General features: G+C 39.7%; 1 protein-coding gene across 3 annotated transcripts in view; it reads left to right on the forward strand.

Moving 5' to 3' along the window:
• SMPD3 (sphingomyelin phosphodiesterase 3) overlaps positions 1 to 20,284 on the forward strand; it is a 102,259-nt gene that overhangs the window by 60,337 nt on the left and 21,638 nt on the right. For all 3 annotated transcript variants that reach the window (XM_021535247.3, XM_085589642.1, XM_085589643.1), the window contains exons 2-3: positions 6,142 to 7,764; positions 19,524 to 19,599. In XM_021535247.3, the coding sequence (XP_021390922.1) occupies positions 6,433 to 7,764; positions 19,524 to 19,599 (1,408 nt within the window). In that variant the 5' untranslated portion in view covers positions 6,142 to 6,432. The remainder of the gene's footprint in view (positions 1 to 6,141; positions 7,765 to 19,523; positions 19,600 to 20,284) is intronic.

A 20,284-nucleotide genomic window follows, 5' to 3' on the forward strand; every position in this document is an offset into this window, starting at 1 on the left:
AGTAGAGCTGGAAACTGTGAGTTAAGGAGTCTAGTTTTGGGGTTTCCATAAAAATTTAGCCAAGTTACAAAGGCTCTGCTTCTCCAAATTTCCATAAGTAAAACATGAATAAATGTATTTCAATTTTCTTTATAAGGGTAGCTGTGTTTTAATTCAGGCACATTGTATTTTAATTTCCTTTATAAAGTATTTGGAGAATTGTAGGTAAGCATTTTTTATAGAGGAACAGATATTTATTGGCAGGAATTTGTCTTGGATTTACTGTAGGTTAAGGTAACTTTTCTTTGGCACCTTTAAGAACAATTTCAATGTTGAAAAAATATCCACTCTAGGGAAAAATGATTACTTTATACTTCTATTGAGCTGTCATGGAGTAACCAGAAGCCTGGAGGCTCAAAGTGTTGCTTGAGAAAGTACAGCTTTTCATTTTACAGGGAGTCTGTGCCCCTGATAATTTATGAGCAAGGCATGGCTGCAGTCAGACCTCTGTAGGATTTAGATGGTGAAAGATGAGTAGGGAAAATTTTATCTCCACTTCTGTCTTGTGCACCTAAAGCCAATATTGTTCCATCTCACTAGGTTTTGTTAAACAAACCATCTACAAGGATCAGATTTATTTAGCCATTATTGAATTACTCCAGCTCCTGTAAAATACAAGGCTAAAGCACACTAAAAGGTGATTTTGTAAATAGAGCCCATTCTGTTTCTATTGTATAAACAGAGCTTAGTGTCACAGATTCATATTTTTTTAGGCTGCAGTTGTCTCACTACTGAAGTTCACCAAATAAGGTCTCAAAACAGAGTGTTTAGCTTTCCAGGTGCTGAGTGAGATCACCAAGTGGTCAGATGAACTTTTTTTTGTCTAAATCTTGCCTGATAGCAAAGCGTTTCTGAAAACTTAGAGCTCTCTGTATTTGCAGTTATTTTCATCTATCAATATGCTATTGATTCTACTTCTTACCAGTTCCCAAGGTCATAAATAAGAATTGATAATTTGGAAATATGTGATTGTTCCCTGTACAAGAAGAGACAGTTCTGCTGATTAGGAATTTTTTTGTATGAATTCTGAAGTATTTACTTTAAAAATGCATTCAAATTTATGTTTTAATGTCCTTGCAGATCAGAAGTGACATTGGTTGCTGTTACTTAGTTTGCATAACCATGATATTTTTAGAGGCATTTGTGGCATTGGCCCTCTAAAATACAACAGAAACTGTCAGTGTGCTTCTATTTCCACTGAAATAAAAATAATTGAAGAAAGTTTATGGAGTCCAGATTTTTAGATGAGTCTTCTTGCCCTCCAGTGAAGTAGAACTAAATGCCCTTGTAGAAAGTTCCCACATGGCTTGTCTTTGATTAGTTAGCTGCTGTTCACAGGCTGGCACTGGTGCACTCACAGAATGCACAAAGCTTTGGAGGTGTATTTCAGAATTTGGAGCTGTACTGGTGAAGTTTTTTGGGTTTGGGTTGGGTCTCCAGGGAGCAATTAGTACAGCTGGTGTGTAAACACAGCATTCACTGTTGGGAGTGCAGTTTGTGTGTGTGGAGTAAAGAATAAACCTCTCCTAGGCTTGAGAGATGTGATGTGGCCCTTCTGCATTTTGACTTTGGATGTAAAGTTTGAGCAAGTATAATCTCTTGTGTCAGGGTAAACCCAGTGTTGCTTGCAGGAATATGAAATCTGATTGTTTTCTGCAATAATGCAGTCAGCTTCAATTTTTCATCCATTTTGAAAGAAAAAGGGGACAAAACTGACATGTTTTTAACACTTTTCAATGGGTTATAATTGTTAAGATCTTTTTTTAACCTATGTTTCCACACATTAGGATAATTGAATTTATACTTTTTAAAATTAAGTTTAAAACATAATGTGATTTATTTAGTTAACAGAAGGTGTGTGGGTATTGTTTTTGGCCTAGGAATATGATCTGGGACTACCAAATTCAGACGAGTTGCTTTTGGAAACGAGAATCTGTTGCCATGGCCCACATAACTGTAAAGCTCAGAGAAAGTTTTACTGTGTGATCACAATCAACTTTTCAGCACTTTGAGAGAAAAAGCTCCCATTTGGGGTGAGGAGGTATGCAGGCCAGTTTCTCTGCACCTGCAGCCAATCTTTTGTCAGATGAAGGGGATGACTCCCACTCACACTGTCCTTTGTTACCACAGGTACCTTGGTCACTGCTGATCCACTGAGTGACCAGTGGGCTCCTAGCCCTGGTTCAGCTCCCTTAACCTGTGGTTAATAACAGCACCAAATCTCCTTCAACGTACAGCTTTTAGAGCCACACAGAGAGAGGCATCACTGACTTTCCAAGGACTCCTTAAGAAAATTTAGCCCAAGTGCTTGATCCCCCCTTGTGCAGAACACAGATTGTATCATCACAAGTCTACTCCCTAAATATGCCAGAGACCTGAGCAGCTCCCTGGACTTGTAGGGGTGCTTGGGGTTGTTTTCTGCAGACATGTGCTTAACTGCTGACATCTCTGCTATTCAGGGAGACTTGTGAATTCACACTTCTTAGTCTTTTAGTTTTTACAGGTTAGGTCAATTAAGTTAGACATCTTGTTTGTACTGATTCTTGCCTGTTGGCTGCCTATGGACAGAGACAAGCTGCAGAGTTCAGGCAGAAATTGGTAAATGAATATTGCAATGGCAAGTCTGCGAAAACACCGTCCTCCTTCCCTTCTCCTCCTGCCAAATCCTTAGTTTGAATGGGTTCTGCTTTATTCATCAGTACCAGTGATTCACCAAATTCAGCTTCTCATACAAAAAGAATCCATGTTTTTACTAAGTTTTTACAAAGATTTTCCTAAGCTGTAAATTGTTACTGGTTTAAATGGAAGTTAAGCTGAGCCAGTAAGTTCTACTTAAATTCCCTTAGCCTGCATTGTGAACTCCTTCATGGAATGAGTCCCAGCCAGGATGACTGGATTTCATTTAAAACATCAGGCTGTGAAATGGTCACAGGGGAGCAAGAAAACATCTTCATTAGAACCACTGACCCCTTGAGAAGGCTGCATCTCTGTAATTACAGCCATGTAATCAAGCATGGAAAGCAGTTCATGTGGTTTTGGCCTTTTGGAGTAGGTTTTTTTTCCAGAAGGTTAGTTAGCTGTTGAACTAGACTCTAATTAAAAGCATGTATAAGAATAATCAGGGGAACAACACTGAATAAAGGAAGGAAGATTTTATGAAGGGTGTCTGGGGAGAAAACAGATGAGAACAATGAGGAAAGCAAAAATTAAGTTGTGGTTTGTCTAATAAGCCTGAATGACGTGAGAGCCTGAGTGAGAATTCCCTGTTACCTCAGATCTTCATTTCACCTGTGCTCAGTTACAAACACTAATTTTTGCTGTTTCACATGGTGTAGTGAGACCATTTTTGTAAGATTGTTTTCTCTGATTCAAATTACAATGACAATAAATAAATCAGGTAACAAAAAGCCACAGGCTAAATAAACTGCTTTTCTAGAATTCATTTTTATGTAAATATTGCTACAATTTTTGCTGGAAACCAGCTGTCAGGATTCAAGAAACACTAATTCTAATGAATATTTGTAAATAATGATGTGAAGTTACCCATAGGGTAACCTTCCAAATCAGCCACTGATCGGCATTTTTATCCTGTTTTTAAATAATAACTGTTCTGCCAATGATTTACTTATAGTTTTAAAAATACAGCTGATATTACTATAATCTTTGAAGAAATTTTAGTTGTCTGAATTTGAAAGTGTATTTTCGTTTCTAAACAAAAGGAAGTTAAAACTTTTCTGACCATTTCTAGACTGTCCTCATAACACTATTATTGCAAGATTTGTTGTTTTTCTTCTGTTTCTCCTATCACTTGTTGACTTCTATTGTCCTTTATTTAGTTTGCAAGCAATGCTGGAGGTAGAAACATCTCTTTTGATCTATGATGCCTCCATCATACTTCTGGGCATAATTATAATCATAAAAATCTTTGAAACCATTCTGCCTGATGTCTTGTTATCACTAAAGTTGAGATGTTCTATACTGCCACCATAAAAAAAATTAAATAAAGTCTATTTTTAGCCTTCAGACACTCACAGAGTAATAAAACCCACCAAACAACACCACCGTTTACGTCTTTGTAGCATACAAAAATATCTGTTTCATTGCAATATCTTAAATTCTCCCTTAATCTCCCAAACCCCTATGAATAAAGCATTGGATTACCAAGTAATACCCTTCATCACAAGGAATTAGGCACTTTAGCTTTAGGCTCCATCTAAACCATTGCATTAGGAGAGATGTGACTGACGTCATGTTTTCCAAGTTCCCGTTGACTCACATGGTGCCTTCCCTCACCCCTTAAGATCTTGTTGAGATAAAATCTGTCTCTCATGACCCTCTTAATTCTCTTTTTTTGGGGTGGCTTTGAGGCACTAGCATGCACAGGATTTTCTAGCAAGGAGTAGGAAACTTAGTTCCTGTTTGTGTGTGTGCCAGCGAGTCTGTGCCAGAGCTTCGTGATCGCTTTCATCTGGAAGTTTAGTAAGTCACGATAATAATTTCCTTGCAAGAAGGGGGTTTTTAATTAGGACTTTGACGTGTCCGTGTCTTCTGTCTGCAATATGCAAAAATTTAAAGGACATCCAGCTAATGATACCCTCTTCACTTTTTTCCAGCTATTATATTTTAAAGCTTGCTGTGGTACCAGGGCTTTTGTACTTCTGTGTCATGAGCAGTGGGAATTCTATTAGAATTCATGGAATAAAATGCATGGAATACAGTTATTGCCTCCTCACTTCAGCAGGCTGTCAGTGAGAAATGCAGTTGGCACCTGGTCAAAAACCCTTCTGATTTTGAAAGATACTCTCCCTTTTTAAGGCAGAGGAAGTGTAGGAGTCACCAATGTGGCCTTGAACCATCATACAGCTTTTAGTGTTTACAAAGAATCATGTTCTTGCTGAAAGTTTTTAAAACAAACCAATTTGCTTCATGACATGTGCTGTGCAATCTTATCCCATGGAAAGATTTGTGATTGCATTAATTTTTCTTCAGTTTTTACAAATACACAATAGTATGTTGGATCTGCAGTAAGCATGAATTCCTTTTACATAGTATGTCTTCACAATCTGGATAATTGCTTTTGTGAAGCTGTTTTAGTTGGGTGTTTCATAGTTTGCTGGACAGCTTCATCTTGTAGATTTATTTTGTAGATTATTGATACTGCAGTCCATAATCGAACCAGCAAGAGTTGTATTGAATTGATTCTTTTTTTTAACTTCAGCACATCACCAAGCAGGCATTGACTGCTCTATCTACAAAACTGTCCCTTAGTTTCGTGTTCCCCAGGGAGCTGTAACATCATGTCATCATATGCTCAAGGAAACACCTATTGAAGACCTAATTAGACATTTTTTTATGGATCCATTGTGCTTTTGCATTTTCTTCTGGTCTGTTATTTTAAAATAGTAAAAGTCAAATTGACCTTATATTCTGCAACACTGCTACACCTTTCACCAGGAAGGCTGTCAGCCTGGAGGTTGGAATAGAAGGCTTGCAGTTTGTCCTCACTTCACAGATCCCAAACACGTTCTGTCTACCCTTGGCACTGCTGTAAACAAGAATCTTTCTGGTCTCTTGAGTGATTATGTAAATAGGGCTTTTACAAAGCATTTTAAGTACCCAGTAGAACAGAATAACTTCTTTAGAGTTCTTTCTTTTCTAATGGTAATTACATAATTGGATGGGTTTTAGGTTATTTTTTCCTATCTGATGTGTAGGTGCTAGAGTCAGTTTTTGAGCATTTTTACTGAAGGATCCTAAAAATCATCCAGGAAAACAAATCTGCCAGGCTCCCCCCTATTATCAACATTCCAAAATGCCTTTGGCACTGAGTAAATGCCAAGCATTTGTTATTTGGCACTTGACTTGTCCCTTATTTCTTTGAACTCAAACATATTGCATAAGATTGGTGAAGTTATGCTGCGACAATAATTGAAACAAAACAAAAAGCCCCCCAAATCCTCCCTTGATCCAACCTTTCCAATTTCCATCTAAATACACTATATGCAATAAGTCCTTAATTGTTGTGAGAAAAACTCAATCTGTTTTAAACTTCCAATAAATGTTACTTAAACTTCCAATATTTTTTGTCTTTTGTTTCTGCAGGTTTCTGTTTTGCCTCTGGAGAGTTTCATTATGGCAGCTCCCAGTGAACAATGACAACCTTTGACAAATACAGATGCCAAAAAGCCAGACGAAAACAGTGGCCTTGTTTCATTTTTACTCCAACACAGTGAAATGGTGCTCTTAAAGTTTTGTTATTGACTCTCACTGGAAAAAAAATCAATCTCCTGACCAGACCTTTTTTCCCCCCAGCCCTCTCCCAGTGTTCTTGTGGATGCTTGACACAGTGACATCATGTAGTAGGCCCTGAAGTGTTGTCATAACTGAGTTGCAATGGTTTTATACACTTCTCCATTTCCCAACAGCTTTCTGTCAGTTCTGCATTCCTTCTCCTGGGGCCTGATTTTCCCATGTTACTGGCTAGCAGACAGGCTCGTGGGCTCTTTTGTTCCAACCACCTATGAAAAACGTCAAAGAGCAGATGACCCATGCTATTTTCATGCACTCTGCATCATTATTACCACTCCCATCTACCTGGCACTCTTGGTGGCCTCTCTTCCTTTCGCTCTGATTGGCTTCTTGCTCTGGTCGCCGCTGCAGTCAGCCAGAAGGCCCTATATCTACTCCAGGCTGAAAGACAAGAACCACAGCAATGGAGCCACACTGCTCACCGAATGGAAGGCTGCAGGGAGTGGGAAAAGCTTCTGCTTTGGCAGTGCCAACGTTTGCCTGCTGCCCGACTCTCTGGCGAGATTCAATAACGTTTTCAATACACAGGCCAGGGCTAAAGAGATTGGCAGGAGGATCCGAAATGGGGCGAGCAGGCCACAGATTAAAATATACATAGATTCTCCTACCAACACATCCATCAGTGCAGCGAGTTTCAGCAGCCTGGTCTCCCCCCAGGCTGGAGATAACCGTACTGTTAATGCTGGCATCAAAAGGACAACATCAATGGAGTACAAAGGAGACAATTGTGGCTCAAACAATGGAGAGGAGAACAGAGAAGATAAAGGTGGAAGTGGAGAGCCACACGAGGGAGAAGAAAACACTTGCATTGTCCGCATCAATGGAGAGGAGAGCGGCCACATGTCAGACACGGAAGCAGACACCGTCAATGGTCAGGCTCGTGCCAGTGGCCCAGCAGAGCCCTCACTGGAAGGTGATGCAGAGGTGTCAAAAACACCAAACCACAAACAGAAGGAAGGAGATTCTGGGAGTTTAGACAGTTGCTCTGCCTCACGAGAGTCCCTAGTCAAGGTCCGTGTTGGAGACGGTACAGTGGACCAAAGCACTGTCAACAACAAGCTCCTCTACAAAGCCTCAATCATGAAGAAGACTTCAGTGCGGAAAAAGAAACACACAGACGAGACCTTTGATCATGAGATCTCTGCTTTCTTCCCTGCCAACCTGGACTTTCTGTGCTTGCAGGAAGTGTTTGACAAAAGAGCTGCGGAGAAATTGAAAGAGCAGCTCCATCACTATTTTGAATACATTGTCTATGATGTTGGGGTCTACAGCTGCCATGGCTGCTGTAGCTTTAAGTTTGTGAACAGTGGTCTACTTTTTGCCAGCCGCTATCCTGTTATGGATGCTGCCTATCACTGTTACCCCAATGGAAGAGGAATGGACTCCTTGGCTTCCAAGGGAGCCTTGTTTCTCAAGGTAAGAGCCTTTGTGAAGCTGTAAATATTGACTCTGTATATGTGGCAAATTACAAAGTTACATTATTTTCTCATTTCTTTAGACCTCAACAGAGGCAATATTAAGATTTAGATTTCCTGATATAACCTAATGGGTGATAGATATCATTTTTATGGGATTTATAACCTGAATACTGTGTTAAAATGATGAATTTGTCTGAAACAATGAGGGACTTTTGAAGATAGAACTCAAGCATAATTTCAAGACTCAAAATTTGAAATTATTTTCATGATATTTTAATTTTTTTCTTTACAGAAATCGCTGCAAGAAAATGCATAAATTCTAAGCCTCATAACATGAGTACAGTACAATGAGCATCACTGTTGGAAACCAGCTTGTGCTCATTGTGTGTTTGCTTGGCAATCAAAAGATAATCAAATGTCTAAATGTCAGTATAATAAAGCTGAAGGAATTGCAGTGAAATGTATGGCTACTCTGCTGTCTTGCTTGCAAAAGAATTAGTTAGGAGAGATATGAAGAAGAATTAACAAGACAAACATGCCTGGGACACTGGGGAGCACAGAGCTTTTTTGCGTTATTAACACAGTTTACATAAATTAACTAATGGTAGAGAGAACAGGAAGCCTGGGGTTGTATGTCTGTAAATCATGAAAAGCAGATAGTCTGCATTTGCTTTTCCAAGACCTAATGGCTGTTCGTGCTTAACTCTTGAGAGTATCTGGCTGTGCTGTTTCTAACCTGGAAAGTGGGCTTTTCTAAATTGTGATTAATCAAGAACCAAACATTTTTTTCTAGAGATCCAAGTCTGTAAATTCAAACCTAGAAAGATCTGAAAATGTCTGGAATGCTGAATTTCAGATTTTATGATTTAGTCACAGTTTGGAATGGGTTTCACTAACTAAATCCTGAACTTCTTTTCTAACATTGGCAAAGTACATCAGATGCTCAAATTATATGTACTTCTAGTCACAAAACCTCAACAGAAGCCATTAACAACCATTAAGAATATAGACTGTGAATAAGGATCAGTGGGAGGCTTTGTACTCCATTTGTAGTTTTTAACCCAAGCAAAACTTTTTGCTACTATAACTTGTGTAAGAAAACCCCCAAATATTAGAATTTTGGTTCTGATAATAGTTCAGTATTTCATGTACATTGATATAAACAAAAGCCAATTTCTATCTGAATACAGGTTTCCAAAAACTGGGTCCAAGCTCTCTATGCTGCACTCCTATGTGTTTATAAACAGCAACAATTTATTTTTCATCACAAATTGCTGCAAGCAAAAAAGAAACATAGATCTTGTGCAGTGTAAATATTTCTGGGGTCACAAAGACTACCCTTGAACATATGCATATATTGGGGATTAAGAGATTAAAACCAATCTGTTTTTAACTGCCCATTGCTGAGTCATTGATTTGCCACCCTGCTAGGCAGGCTGCAATGTCTCCATTTCTTTTGCAGAAAATTAAGCCTCTTTTCAAGATTCCACTGGGAAGATGAACTTAATTATGGATCCAAGTTGTTAAATAACGTTACAGTTGAGCAGGGAATAGAGGCCAATTATGATAACGTTCCAAAGATGACTCCATTCTTTTGAATATGACAGAGTTCTGCCCAGCCATAAGACTGATTTTCCTCCTGTCCGTGTCATTCTGATATACCTTTTTCATACCTAAAATATTTTCCATTCTGAGTTAAGTCTATCTTAACATTATTTACTTTCTATCTTAATTGTACATTAAATGACCAATTGTACATAGGTCATTTCTTTGATGACAGCAACAACATAGAGTAGGAATAATTATTTAATTTTGTCTTTGAAATAAAGTAGGTTTAGAGGCTGTTTTTCTTGATGTGGTGCTTAGTCAGCAACTGGGTGGGTGTGGACTCCAGAGACAAAAACTACATGCAGAAAGTAAAAGCCTGGCTGTTTTTGAAGCCAGCAGGGATCAGTGCAGTAACTTCAGGAGCCTCGAGCTGTTCCTGCCAGGGGGTGTCGGAGCTCTGGGGGCAGGTGTTGTTCTGGCCAGCACTCTGCCATCCCAAGGGACAGCTCATCTCCCTGCTACCATGTGGGCCTTTTACTGGCCCTTACAGAATTTTCAATGTCCATAATACCAGCCAGTCCTACACAGAGTTTCTCTGGTTGTAAAGAAAGAGAGCCTTGCAGAACAGGAGTGTCCCAGCTGCTTCTCACCCCATAGGGGCATGGAGTTGAGCCTCTGTCCTATGCAAACCCTGGGATTTAAGTTCCTGACTCCTGTGGAATGCTGTGTTCCCATTTCTGAAGTAGAAAAGGCATCAATTGAGTTTTGTTTTGGAAAGATACTTGTGAAGACTGTTCCTCTTGCACAGCTTCCATCTCTGAGTAAAGGAGCAGTTGCTCTCTGTGCTGGTTGAAAGCCAAAAGTTGTGTAAAGGAATTGAGGGAGGAAGGCTCATATGTTTTGAAAATATGGATAAAGCCAGTTAATGTTTCCACTCATGGGGAGGATAAAACCTTTATTCCAATTATTCTGAACCCTAAGAAACACTCAACATCTAAATTCAGAAGAATGTTCAGAGAGAGAATCTAATTATTTTTTAGTAAGTACAATTGTCTCCTTACTACAAATAGAACTGTTAGGGAGATAAAATAAAGGTCTCAGAACTAAATATTTAAAGAAAGTTGAAATAATTCGAAAATTACAAAACTGCTTTGGGGGACTCTGACACAAAACAGGTCCCTACTGCCCTGGTACAAGTGTTTTGCACATTTTTTCATTTTAGAACGGGCTCTGTTTCCAATGAATAAGACATTATTTTCCATTGCCCTTGTCTTCCCTGCCCTGTCTTCACTATCTAGATTGTAAAGTTCAGGTAGTGATTTGGAAGGATTTGAGAGATTTGCTTAGTCATACAAAATTATTTTACCTGAGAGACTTACAGAGCTCAAGGATTATTATTAGTAGCTGTAATAACAATCAGCTCTTACCACTGCTTTTCATTCTTACATCTCAGGGTGCATAATGAAGAAAGGTCAATATCTGCTTAATAGAAGGAGAAACTAAAGTACAGAAAGGTAAAGTGATTTGATTGTGGCTTAACACCTAGGGTGTCATAACAAAGGAGCCAAGTTGGAAGTAAATTACAGAGGCTTTTAGAACAGTTTCATGCTACCTAGCAGCTATCTGGAGACTCATGCAAAGGAAGTCTGCCTCTGTTCTCCTAAGGATGTCTGCCACAAAGGGTAGACATCAACATACTGCTGGCATTTTCCTGACAGAGATCAGGCTGGTTTTTCCATTTGTAGAGGCTGGTTCTTTCCGGGTCAGATGAAGACATGAGGATGACGTAGTTGTGAGGAGCCATTGTGTGAAGTCCATTTTCTGCAAAGAGGAATAATTTGCATTTGGCACTTGGAACTCTTCAAACTCTACCAGTGCTTTTTGTCTCCAATCTGAGAGTCTTATTGGGATGTAAGAAAAACACGATCACAGAAAAAAATAGCATATAGGAAGGGGGAAATGTCACACCCAAATGACAGTTTCATGTCTGAATTGTTAAACCATTGTTCCTAGTTGCCACTAAAGACTCAGAGAAGTTAGCAAATACATAAATCAGCCAATCCATTTTCATACTTTGACAGCCTGGGCCCTTGGGAGACTCTGCCGAGACTCTCCGTTCTAGCATGGCATTTCACATTAATTTAAAATGCCAAAGAGAAGAGCCCTGGAGTCTCTTTGTAAGTTTTATAACTTCCATTGTCTCTGCTGCTGCTCAGCTGCAGACAGAGGTGGGCAGTGGGCCTGGCACAGCCCCTGTGCTGGTGACTGGCACTGAAAAGCTTGGGCAGGTCTGTCTGAGCGTGGTGCAGACTGCAGGGGTCTCAGCTCCTCTGCAGCTGCAGCTTTGGCACACACATGATGCCAATGTACTGTGGTTTTGATGGATTTAAAGGGAGTTATAAAATATGCATCCTTTTCAGAAACTGGGAGTTGATTTTACAAATCAGCATTGTCAAATCAGGTTTAAAAGGTGTCAATGAGTGCTGAGTGGAAATTGTGTAATGCATCACCTGTCTGTAATTTACTAGATGGTTTAAAAATGTCAACATCCCTCTTTAGCCAGAGGATTTAGTGTGGAGCTTTGGTTACCCTGTGCCAGGGACGCTGTGTAAGTTTTGGACAGTAGTGCAATAAAACTGGAAAGCATCCTAAACTTGATCTGGTGAGTTTGTCCATGTTTTTCCAGTGTAGCAATCTAATAAAAACTCACTTTTTCTGACAAATTTCACCTCTCTTATCCTTAAATTGTAAAAGTTGTACCAGTAATGTAAATCTAAGCCATCCAAGAGATGTAGATGCCCAGTCAGAGGAGGGAGGTGAGTGAAAGGGGCATCATTTTTAAAATGGCTGTTGACTGAGAGAGAGGTTTTGGAGGCTTCTTCCTCCCAATGGGGCTGGGAGATACAGAATTATGGTGTGTAGAAGGCTGTGCTTCCTACTGTTCCTAGTAGGAAACTATTCTGGGTTTTGGCATCTGCCAAAAGAGTAAAATTTAGCAAAAATAAGAATTTTAAGTTAAAACAGAGTATGTGAGCATAATGCAAAACTGCAGTCTGATGTGGGAAGTTTGAACAGTTAATAGTATTCTTCAAAATGAAAAGGAAAAATAATGTCTTGTGGATTTTGCTAGATTTCTGGAAGAAGTTGTGCTTAATTAATATTAATTCCTAAGGTTATTAACAGATTTACTTTTCAAATTCTCTGAAAATGAAGGCTGTTCTCAGGGAGTACAGTAATTGTGCAGAGAACATGTTATTATTCATTGCTTAAAGGAAACCTAGCAACCTTTGCTCTGTGTGCAAAGCTTAACTTGTTTTGAAAAAAGCTGATATGGTGGTAACAGATGGTATAAGGAGCAGCAGCTCTGATTGCAAAACTGTTTTGAAGTACATTTTTTACTCTTTTCTCCTCTCAAGGAGCCTGCTTTGTGTGAGAAAATGAGGGTTCCCTAAACTCACCTCTGTGATTCTTGTTTTTAATGTTTCTGATACAGATTTCACCTGGGTCATTTAAGCTGCCTTTGCTGTCCCGAGCCAGCCCCTGTGAGCTGTGCCTGGAGCAAAGGGGCAGCTGCTGCAGCTCCACGCTGGGTTGAGGGGAAGATTTTGGACCTCAGGATTGCACAGAAAATGGAAATGGCTCCTTTCTGACCCCAGTAAAAGAACACCTAGAGTTTCCAGTGGTTAGATTTTCTTGCCCTTGATCAGTTGTCCAGTACCTACAGTTATCCCAAGATGCATAAAAGAGATGTCTAGTGCTGCTCATGAATTTGTTTAGATGACTCTAAAGCTGTGCCATTTAAGGCAGGAGGGTAACCTAAACATTTTCCACATGCTGAGTTTCTGCTGTAAAATGTTAATGCAGGAATTGGATGGAGTCCAATAAACTGAGACTTTAAAAAAAAAAGAACAAAAAAAAGACTATACCATAGTACTGTACCATGTTCCTTTACTTTGATATAATTAATGTTATTAACCATGGTCCTTTCCCCCTTCATTAATGGGGATAAATAAAAACTGTTGTGCAGAATGAAATACCCATTTGAGAAAATGTGAGTTGTGAGCTTTCTCCTCTTCAGAAGAGGAAGAGCCCTTCATTTGTGGCACCAATTTACAGCCACTTTCCCTCATATGTATGCTTAATGAAGCTTTGCCAAATAACAAACTCTCTGAGTCCATGGAACAGTAATTGTTGCACATGGTAGGTGGGAAATATAGGATTCTGAAATAATCAAGTGTAAATGTAGCTAGAAAGAATTGCAGAGCACCACACAATTTTGAGCTGACTTCTATAACATATTAAACTTCTTTAATATACTTTTAAAACATGTTTATTATAATAAATTAGGGATTTAACTTATTTTTCTTCTTTAAAAGCTGCTACATATTTCTCAAGGCAAAAGGCAGAGCTGTTAAAGGATGGAAAATAAGATAGATATTTTTGCACCATGTCTAAGCCAACCAAAAATACATCTTTCTTGGGAGCTATGACTAATCTAAGTCATCTCTGTGGGACAGGAGTGTTTGAAGTGGGAATGGGAGTAGCTGCAATTTCTCCTTGGCATCTTCTCTTAACAGTAACAGGAATGAGGACTGGGACAGTTTTGCTGTTCTAGTTAGATTCTTAATGCTGCGTCTCCTGCTTGTATTGGAAATTTGCTGAAATGGGAAAAAAGTCCAGGAGTGGTTGATATGATTCGGAAGATTACAGAAATGTTGTACTGGAGGGAAAACAAATTGTGTTTTCCATTTCTTTCTTTTCCCTTCCTCACTGTTAGCTCATTATAATTGCACTGGATTACATAATGACATCCCCAGTGCAGAGGAACAGGGAGGCACCGAGCACATCCCAGGGCACCAGCCCAGCAGTGTGTGTGGAAATGCCACTCCCTGTGCATGTACACCTGCTTTATCATAGCAATTCTGCTGAATCCCAGGCTCTTTTTAAGGGAGCTTCCCTTGAACTTAAACAATATTGGCTACATATGGTAAAATGAATATTTCTGTGTAAGTCACTGTCACATCGACTGTAAATCCTGTTTCTATTCCCTGCACTTACTCTCTGAGGTGTTTTATTTCCAACACAAAGAGATACTCAAGGCCCCTGTGCAGATGTTTCTTTACAAATGCCATGTTCATACTTATGTTTTTAGGGAGAGAGGTTTTTTAACTCCCCAGAGCCTGCAGGTTCTTTCAGCCTGGTTAGTTTTTCTTCATAATATGTCCATCATTAGTGTGATTCCTGCCATGACTGTGAATTCATTTCCTGTAGAGTTCTGTACTTTGGTGACTTATCCTCTTCAGAAGAGCAATGCAGGGAGCAGTGCTATGGCTACATTTATTTCAGTAGCAAAATTGACACCTCCATGGTCACCTAAGTGGATGAAATGGAAGGTTTTGCTCATTTACAGCCCAAGATGTGACTAAACTACACTGGTTGAGGCTGGAGCTGGGCTGTGGAGATCCCAATTTACCTGAAGAAGTCTCAGTGCTACAGGCAGGTTATTTACCTGTCCCAGCTCTGGCTTTATTGGCCTCATGGAGATTCTGGGCTGACAGACTTTGTGAAGAACTTTTGCCATGAGTATGCCAAAATTTAACTCTTGTCTGGCTTGCATACCAGGATTTGCTCCCCCTGAAGGGAGAGGCAATCACATATGCTTGGACTCGTATGTAAATAACTCATTTGTTTTGGAGGGTACACATTTAAGAAACTATTTTATTTTTTGAATGGCTCCCTCCTGGCAATGTGAAACTTCTAGAAAATGTCACTAAAGATTCAATTCTCCTCATAACAAATGTTTTGGATTTATGTACATATTATCGGTCAGTATTTGAGACTCGAGATTGGTTCTTTCATCAAGTGAGATTTCTCATGCACAATTCAAATTTTTAATTAAAGAGCATTTCCTTCAAAACATTTGATGCTTTACCAACACAGCAATGACCTGTCTGAAGCTGTTTTTCAAGGTGGTAAAGAAAAGTCCCAGTACTGAAGTAGCATTCTCATGGGTTTTGTTTAAGTATTTGTTGATGCTTTTCTTGACATCCAGATGTGATGGAATTGTTTTGCACTCCTGGAACAGATGTGTGTAAATATAAACTCTTAAGAGACAAGGTATTTATCAAGTTTGCAGCTTTGTATACTTACTGTGCTAGCATATGGGAAACATGAGATATACAAGATTTTCCAGTTAGCCTAGGAAATTCCCATGATAGTAAGCAGTGTGATTAAATTTAAAGTTATTTTCCCTTGCTGTAGCTCTAAAATTTCAGTTCTTGCTACTCATTAGGTTTTTCCCCCGTCAACAAGAATCTTTCTGCCATAACCTTGTTGCCTTGATTTCTTTCATGAGCCATTTATTACCTGATACCAGTCTCAGTGGAGGGCAGACCACTCCTCAGTCACGTAGGACAAGAATTTGCAAAACAATTCTAGGAACATCCCCAGTCTTGCAGAGCACAGTCCCAGCGTGGTGTCTCCAACAGATTGTACTAATGTGCTGTGGCATTGAGATGAAATCTTTTAATAAAATGTACTTGATGTCAAGTACTTTTGAGTGCTTGACACAGCCAATACTTGGAAAACAAAAATTCAGAGTGGTCAGTTTTGCACTTACTTATTTCATTTGCAGGTAGGGGACAAATATAAATATGCAGCAGCAGAAAATGGCATTTGGATTCCAAACACACCCTTAGTAGGATTTCTCCCTTATGGGAAAAATTCTCTTTCCCATCTATAATGAGCTTTTTATATCCCCCTCCAAAGAGCAAGAAAAATGTAATGGTCAGTGGTGTAATAGGGATCTGAATCCACTCTTAGCTTCTCAATGTTTGACTAATTTGCTTATTGCAAATCTAGTGAGAATTTGAATAAATTTGGCATATACCAGCATAATTGTGAAAAAGGCTAATGTTTTATATGGAAATTATATAACTGGACACTTTATTAAACCACAAACAGGTTCTGTCAGTTTTAATTTTACTTCTAGATTTTATCACATACATTTTTTCTCCTGTGATAATTTTAAAATAAATATTTTAAAACATTGGGGCTTTATATTTAGACATTTTCTTCCTGTACATTTCCACACACAAACAGGAATGGTTCATGGCACAGCCAAGACTGTATGATGGATTTTAGAAAGAGGTGCCTGAAGTAGGGCACTGCAGAAGAATGATTCAATAAATGTGTTATTGACACACAGCTACCAATGCAGAGCAGCTGAGGTGAGCTTAAGTCAGGCTTATGGTGACAGAGCCACTCTGGCTTATTTGTTTCCATATATTTTCTTTGTAAATGTGACTGTAGATGTTTCTTCTGTGTCAAGCAGCTAAAATGATATTTGTGAAGTGCTGACCTGGTGTGGTGGAAGCAGAGCCTTCTGCCAAGGTCCACGTTGGAGGCTGAGCTGAAGGCTCAGCCTTGTCCTCCTGCCACGTCGCTGCCCCGGCCGTCAGCACCATCCAACACAGCCTGGAAAATGCAGCAGCTGAAATAGCTCCTTGGCCACACAAAAGAATGTTTTCATGTAGAATTATAGGGCTGGTACTATTTCAGAGGTCAAGTAGGTTTCCTGTCTGCAAAACCCACACTCCTTGTCCATCTGTGAAATACCAAATTAGACTGAATACATAGACTTTTCTTACTATTTTATTTCAGATTGTATTTAATACAGTAATGCCTCTACTGTAGCTGGGAACTGACTGGGAGGATGCAAGGGTATTTATTTACTCTTCTAATAGCTGTCACAAATATTTGCCTCCATTATGATTATACACCAAATATACTCATTTTAGTGGTTGCCGTCACTACTGTCTCTCAAAAGAAACTACAAGCCCCTGAAAGTTAAAAAAGCTGGAGGAAATGTGAAATCTGGGAGACGAGCTGCTTTGGATGCACTTCCATGCTGGCACTTTCCAAGGAAATTCTAATTATGTTAATGTCTTCAGCTCTTGCTTTTGAGCTTTATTTTTTCATTAGCAGGGTGTTTATGAAAGCCCCTCTGCTTTCCCCATGTGTGGTCAGCAGAGCCCTGGGGCATTTGCTGTGCTCAGCCCCTCCCCACAACACAGCCAGGCTTCATCCTGGGCCATTTCTTACAATCCTTTGAGAGCAAAAGATCCTGAGTCCATCTCAGCACAGATCTGAGCACACAGGCACACTGAGCAATACACATTTATTCATGATTAATGGAAATTAGTATGATCCAATGCACAAGTTGGTTGTGTACAGGGCCTTGTCAGACACTCCATTAAGTCTGCACAGGAAATTCTAAAGCCAGTTTGAGCTGACTCTTTCTATCAATTAGGCTATAATTTATGTTTGGAGGTTCAGCTTTTACAATTAAATTTTTTCTACTTCTTGAATAGAAACACTGGAATGATTTTTAGTCAGTAACGGGATTGATTAGAAGGAGCACATTCCTGCTCTAAGGCAGAACACTTTATGCAGTATTCTCATTCCAGAGTGGTGATGTTGAAAGTTGTGTGACACCCACACTTGAAGTGCTCTGCTGCAAGAAACGCTGCACATTTGCAAACAAGTGGAGACTTTTTATAGTTTAGGGGGTTTTTAATAGCGTTGAAGAGAAATCCTGATTTTGAATTACTAAGTTTGGAAGATATGGTTCATTCGCATGCCTGTCCTAGACAGCAGAGGAAATAAACTGTTTTTCAGTTTTCTACTGGAATGGCTTATGTTGCATGAAAAGTTGGAAAGCTCCTTGTGCTTCAGCAGTGACATTGAGCTGTTCAGGCAGGAGGGAGAGGTGTGTGCAGTGCAGCTCCTGCACCAGTCCCTGCCCATCCTCTGACACTCTGCAATCTTGGGGGCTCAGGAGAATCTCCTCCTCTGGGGGTGGTGGCTCCTGTGTTTGCCTTGGCTGCCTCTGCCTCCCTGAAGCAGCTCAGCTGAATGGGAACAGCAATAAGAACACCCTCAGTATCCATTTGTAAAACTGTCTAAAAAAGGACTGAACAGACTGAGGACAGAATAATACCAGTTGTTTATTACCTACTCCCCTAACTGGCACAAACCCTCAAAGCTAACAAGGCATTGTTAAGTACAAATGACTTCTAAATTCACTTACTGCAAAGCTGCCTTTTCAGTTATAAAATATATCAGCTAGTTCTTGAATAGTTGAAAAATGAGAAAACCAATCAAGCTGACAAAATTGTGTCCATATGAAATGGAGCTATGCTTGTTATTTAGAAGTGTCAGATAAAATCTGAGCCTAGCTTTGTGAAGTAGAGTCACCTGTGGTGGTGTTTTCTGAGCCCTGGGTACAACTTTCCTCTGTGGGCATTTTCTTTTATTCATGCAGTGTTGCCACATAAACTGTCAACAAGAAAACCATAGACTCAAACTAGTTTCTTGCTACAATCCAAAACTTATCCACTTCTGACTGGGAATTCTGATTTGAAGCTAAGTCTTAAACTGCCAAAATTCTCAACGTAGTTGAAAACCTAAACCAGAACTTGATTTTAATTTGCTTGTGTGTCTACCTGGAAGTACATTTTTAAAGGATTGTAGCTTAAGATATAGATGAGGAATTATATTACATTCCAGCTTCCCTGGAAGCCCTTCCCCTTCTGTGTGTAAGAACAGGAGTCCACGCAGCGTTTTTTGTCTGCTTGACAGGCATGGGGGCTGCTGCTGTGAGCTGGAGGATGCAAGCACTGCTGAGGCACACCAAGGCCTCCAACACCTTTGCAGAAGAATGTAAAAAATCCATCAAAATCCAAAACTTACTGTGGAATGGAGAAAACATGATCAAACCCAATATTTATTTAATATTTCATCCTTTTCCTTGGCATTTTTCCTTTTACATTCTAGTCATACTCAGGCAGCAAGAACCAGGCTGCTGGTAAGGCTGGCTTAAAAGGCACTTGAGTGGTGGGCCTGAATTGTACACAGGAATGAAAGCTGGGACAGGGAACAGTGGGACTGCAAAAACAGGAGAAAGTAACATTTTTTGATGTGTTGCAAAACAAAATCAAAACACTGAACATGGTGATGTGCAAAGGGTCAGTGTGCTCCCTGGCCACAAGCCCCACTAAGATCAGTAAGCCTCAGTGTTTGGCAGTTTTTTCTGGTTTCAAATTAGACTTGTCTGGAAAGAATGGTAAAAAAGGCTGCACAGATGGGCTTGGAAGTAGAGTTGTATGAGCTCTTCCATTAATCACCTTTTTATTTCTTCCCTTCCAGGTGCAAGTGGGAAGTACACCTCAGGACCAAAGAATTGTGGGATACATTTCCTGCACTCACTTGCAAGCTATTGCAGGTACTGTCCTAAGATTCATATTTTTGTCACTATTTTCAGGCCTGTGGTGGTAATTTTGTGCACAAGAGCAATAGTGCAAAGAAGTGTAGACAAGTATCCCCAGCCCATCACATCTACAGTCTCAGAGTAATTATTACGAGGCACAAACAAAAACTATCCCTTGGGAACTTCTCTTTGCTCCCTCTTAACCAAATACTGCTATTTTAGAAATACATTACTATCGTTGTTACTCAACAGCATTTAACAACCCATACTGTGAAGATCAGCATACAAACAAAAATTGCTTTGTACATAACTGGGGGATAATCAGAAGTTACATGTTGGGACAGCAATTCTAGCTGCTGATTTCTGGTGGAAAAAGCCAACATTCTCTGGCTTTTGACCTGCAAACTCCATCCATAAGTGACTAGCAAGTTATTATACTCACTGGAAAATTCTCTTGGTCGTATGTTTAAAAGCAGCTCTGAACAGTAGGTGTAGTTATAAAAACCAAATCTACAGACCTTTACTTTGAGTATGATCAGCATTTTATTTAGCCAGAGTGTTGGATACCCTTCCTTCATTGACCATGCTGTGATCCTTGTGCTGCAGGGAGCAGGACAGCTCTGCCAGGGGGGCTGCTGCCAGCCAGGGCTGCAAACCCATGAGAACCCCTGAGTTCTGGGGCTGCTCTGCCTCCATCCCT

This window comes from Lonchura striata, chromosome 11 (assembly GCF_050655825.1).
Source record: "Lonchura striata isolate lonStrDom1 chromosome 11, ASM5065582v1, whole genome shotgun sequence".
In the NCBI taxonomy this organism is placed as follows: domain Eukaryota; kingdom Metazoa; phylum Chordata; class Aves; order Passeriformes; family Estrildidae; genus Lonchura; species Lonchura striata.